The sequence below is a fragment of the Rhagoletis pomonella genome, unplaced genomic scaffold (assembly GCF_013731165.1).
Source record: "Rhagoletis pomonella isolate Grant_MI unplaced genomic scaffold, Rhpom_1.0 Rhpom_scaffold_00014, whole genome shotgun sequence".
NCBI classification, from domain to species: Eukaryota; Metazoa; Arthropoda; class Insecta; order Diptera; family Tephritidae; genus Rhagoletis; species Rhagoletis pomonella.
In genome coordinates this window covers 1,190,770-1,195,224 of record NW_023458568.1, presented here as the reverse complement: position 1 = coordinate 1,195,224, position 4,455 = coordinate 1,190,770, and the positions used below count along the sequence as shown (strand labels likewise).

Below are 4,455 nucleotides of genomic sequence, written 5' to 3'. Positions count from 1 at the left end.
GGTGGCTTCCCTGAGGAACTCCTGAAGAATCTTTAATGATGTTGGAAGAACAATTATTAACAATAACTCTTTGTGTTCTATCATAGAGGTAAGAAGAGATCCATTGAAGAATACTGGGCTGAAAGCCGATTAGGTCGAGTTTACGGATGAGTAAGGAGTGACACACTTTGTCAAAGGCTTTACTGAAATCGGTGTATATTACGTCGGTATGAGCATTTTCTCTAAAACCGTTTGAGACATGAGTTGTAAACTCCAATAAATTAGTGGTAGTAGATTTTCCTTTAGACAACCCGTGTTGAGATTGTGAAATTGAAGAAGATATAGAATATGTCAGCTGATTAACAATAAATGCTTCGAATAGATTGGGGATAGCGGAGAGCTTCGCTATGCCTCGATAGTTTTCTATAGAGGACCTGCTGCCGTTTTTGTGAAGTGGTATTATGAACGACCCCTGCCAGGCTGACGGAAAAACGCCATGTTTTAGTGACCAATTGAATAAATTTGTTAAAGGCTCGCAGATGTTCTCAGCGCAGTTTTTAAGAAAACAGGTCGGAATATGATCAGGTCCAGGCCTAAATGACGCTTTTAAGGTTTTTAAATAGTGTAAAACTTCATCGGAAGATATGACTGGAATATATGCTGAGCTGATCGGACAAAGCTCGTACGGATAGTCTCCACTTATAGGGAAGTCTACAGAATAATTGGACGTAAAGAACTGGGCAGATATGTTGGCAATGAGTTGGCTGTCGCTAGACACAGTGTTGCGATAATGCATAGCGGACGGAATATCATGTACTTTACGCTTTGAATTTACGAAACCATAAAATGATTTAGGATTGTTAATTAAGTTCTTCTTAATTTTACATAAATATATATATATATTTTTTTATTATACTTGCATTTATTTGTTGGATCTGCTTATTTTACATCTATTGAGCCTAACAACAAGTTTAAAAATCTTACGTCTATTTACAATTATTATAGCTGAAACCCTGGGATTGAGCCCTGTTGGTTTAACGTCGCTCAACGAAAGGCTGGTATATCTCTTCTTCGCAGGCGTGTTATATTTGTTGTGTTGCACAGGCCACTTGCCAGTGGATTTGGGTGGTTACGCAGTTTTATTTTATATTTTTCTCTGCTGCTGTCGATTACAGATTTAACCATCGGTATACCAAGGTTCCTATGCATATCTTCATTGCGGACATTGTACCATGTTTTTCTCGGAATCCAAATTGGTGTGCTGGTATTAAATTGCGTTCATGGAGAAAGGGATATATCTTTGATAGGAGTACTTTTGCGAATACTTTGGAAAGACAGGGCAGTAAGCTTATTGAGCTGTATGAGGACGGCTGTGTTGCGTCTTTTCCAGGTTTGGCTATCATGATTATCTTCGACCTTTTCCATGATTTCGGAAAGTAACCGAATTTGAGGATAGCGTTGAAAAGGTCAGAAAGAATTGCTAGTGCAACATTCGGTAGCTCTATTAGCATTTTCAGAGTTATAAAATCAGCACCCGGCGATTTCTTTGGATTAAGCTGCTTTACTATAGCTTTTACTTCTAAAGAGTTCGTCTTGCTAGGTGTGTATAGCTCATTTGTATTTTTGGTTAGCCGTGGCAGCCTGAAGTTGTTCGTTGGACAGTTTGGCTGAAACACATTCTTTAAATGCTGTGAAAAACACTCGGCTCTCTCCTGCTCACTACGAGGCCAAGTACCACTTTGGTTCCTAATTGGCATTTCCGTAGTATTTTAGCGATTTCCATAGAGAGTATCTTTCAGTAGAATTCGGGGAAAGTTTCTTAATGTATCTTGCAAGTTGCGATCCTCTGCACGTTTGAGTGCTTGTTTCAGTTTTCTACTGGCAGCTTTATACAGTAGCTGTGAGGTTGGTGAGCGATGGCTCTGCCACTGTCTTCTTAGGGGCCGCTTTTCTGCCAAAAGTTTTTCTATTTCGGTATTTGTAACTGATGTATGCGTAGGTGGTAATTGGACTTGATTTGGTGTTGCCAGGCCAGCGGCTGAAGTAAAGGCTTCTTTAATATGTTAAACAAGGGAGTCTATATCACCCTCGCAGTTAAGTGCAGCGTTTAATTTAAGGTGACTACTGATGTACTTTTTATATTTAAGCCAGTTGGTGTTATTTGAAGTTAGAAGAGGCTCAATCTCGATGTTTTGGGTCTGTTCATATACATGTCTATTACGGTATCCGACGGATGCCATCCGCACGGATCTAATCAGATTCGCACTGTCCGAATAAGCGAGTGCGAAGGATTAGATTCGTGCGAGTGGTATCTGTCGGACCGAAATAAGTCTGTTTCCGAGGGATCCCATTCTCATGAATCTAATCCTTCTCATTCGCTTGTTATGACAGTGCGAATCGGATTAGATCCGTGCGGATGGCATCCGTCGGATACCGTAATAGGCATGATAGTTTTATTAATATAGGGGAGTGATCGGATGATAGTTCAGGTAGAGTTTCTGCTGTTATGTTATTTCTGTATATGTTTCTTGTAATTGCGAAATCTATTAGGTCTGGTATCTTCTTTATATCGGTTGGCCAGTAAGTAGGTTTACCAGGAGATGGACCTCTAATCTATCGTGCCTGTTTATAATGGTATTGTATAACTGCCGCCCTTTTGGGTTAATAAGGCGTGATCCCCAGTACGTATGCTTTGCGTTGAAGTCGCCTCCTGCCAGGAATCTATTACCCAGACTATCAAAGAAATCTTTAAAGTCATTTTCAGAAATTAAAAATCGCGGTGGGCAATAAATAGCCGATAGATTCAAGTCTCGGTCGCGGTTTCGTAAGCATATGGTAGTTGCTTGCAGACAGGAAGTTGGTTTTGAGTCTAGAATATTGTGCTTTAGGCGATTTTTAATCAGCACCGCTGTGCCTCCATGAGCTTTACCATCTGGGTGATTTGTGGCGTAGAATTTGTATCCAGGTATGGAGAAATTACATTTATTTGTTAAATGTGTCTCGGACAGTAGCATAACATTTATTTTATATTCAGTGAGAAATCGATTGAGTTCTAATCTACGCTGGTTTACACCGTTAGCATTCCATAAGCAAATTTTCAATTCACTAATTTTTTATTCACTAAAATTTGCAACAATTAGTGTTGAGCCTTTATGAGGTCTTGAATGATATTTTGCATAGTAGACATGAATTGAGTCATACAATGGGTAAGATTCAACATCATTCCTTCTATGCCACAAGTAGGGGGTTCGGCTGCATTTGCTCAGTATTATTCCTTTGAATATTTGCAAATGTTTCTTGATTGGAGTTTGATTTCGCCGTGCTTGGCTGCGTTTGTAGTTTAAATGCGTCGGCAAAAGAAACGTTGGGAACTCGCTGCGCATTGGCAAAAAAGGCTCCTGGTGTAGTGGTTGATGGCGTGAGGTGTTGGTATGTATAAGAGCTAGTTAGTTTTAACAGCGAATCCTGCCTTCTCTAGAGCATGAGCAATATCACCAATGGGTACACTTGATTCTATACCTTTTATTACTACTTCCAGTCCTTTGCTGCTTTTGAGCTGGTACGTATAAAAGTTTTTCTTATCGTCATTAAGGTGTTTGGTTAACAACTGGTAATTTTCTTCAGTTAGAATCTGAAGTTCGGTCTCTTTAATGTTGCCCTTGGTAACTGACGTTACGTGGAATGTATTGTCTCCAATAAGCTGAGTTAATTTATTCACGAGCTCACTACAGTTTTGCTCTCGTAAATAAATTGGAGGCGGTTTGGGTTTGGCTTTAGAAACTTGATTTGGCTCTTTGTCACATTCATTGTCCAGAATCGCAAACTGATTTCCCAGTAGAGGGTTAATGTCAGTGGTTTTCGTTTTTGAAATTTTTTGCTGCTGTGGGCTTAATTTTCGTTTGACTTGTATATACCTATCAATACCCGTTTGAGTCAATGTACGGGTTGTTGGATTAAGTAGGTCAACTTGCGCTGAGCTGCGTTGCTTGGCTTGGGCTGGTGCCGAAATTGCCGTTTGTGCAGGTGTGGGTGAACTGCGTTGTGAAACCGCTGTCATTGCTGAGTTCGTGGTTGTATTTGTTGTTGTGAGAGCTGCGCTAACCGTTGTTACTGTGCTTATTGCTAAGCTAGTGCTTTGCTGTTGCGGTAGAACAACTTGGTCTACCAGAGACAAGTGCATGCCAAGATGTAATGCACGAGGTTTGGGGGGAGGGAGAGTACGATTTATCGCGATCAGCATTGTTTGTGGGGGAAACGAACGAAAAGTAACCATTTCGTCGATCAGCTGAATGCTTTTGGTCAGCTTCTGTTACGGCAAGGTTTATTTCACTGCACTTGGTGCTTGTTTCACTATTCGGTAAGCGCGGTGGGGCCGGAGCTGCTTTTATTTTATTGTATGTTGGCACATTCATTTGAATTTCTCGCGGCATTGCCAAAATTCAGAAAAAGTAATTTATAATTATAGGCAAATAAGCA

The 4,455-nt window shown here is 40.4% G+C and overlaps 1 protein-coding gene across 1 annotated transcript; it reads right to left on the bottom strand.

Annotated features, from left to right (window-relative positions):
- Positions 1-3,421: 3,421 nt before the first annotated feature.
- Positions 3,422-4,159, bottom strand: LOC118749102. Its single transcript, XM_036483875.1, has one exon. It carries the CDS (start codon positions 4,157-4,159, stop codon positions 3,422-3,424), a length of 738 nt encoding a protein of 245 aa, XP_036339768.1.
- Positions 4,160-4,455: the final 296 nt, after the last annotated feature.

Coding starts and splice junctions, on each gene's coding strand:
- LOC118749102 (XM_036483875.1), bottom strand. CDS start 4,159: ATGCACTTGTCTCTGGTAGACCAAGTTGTTCTACCGCAACAGCAAAGC.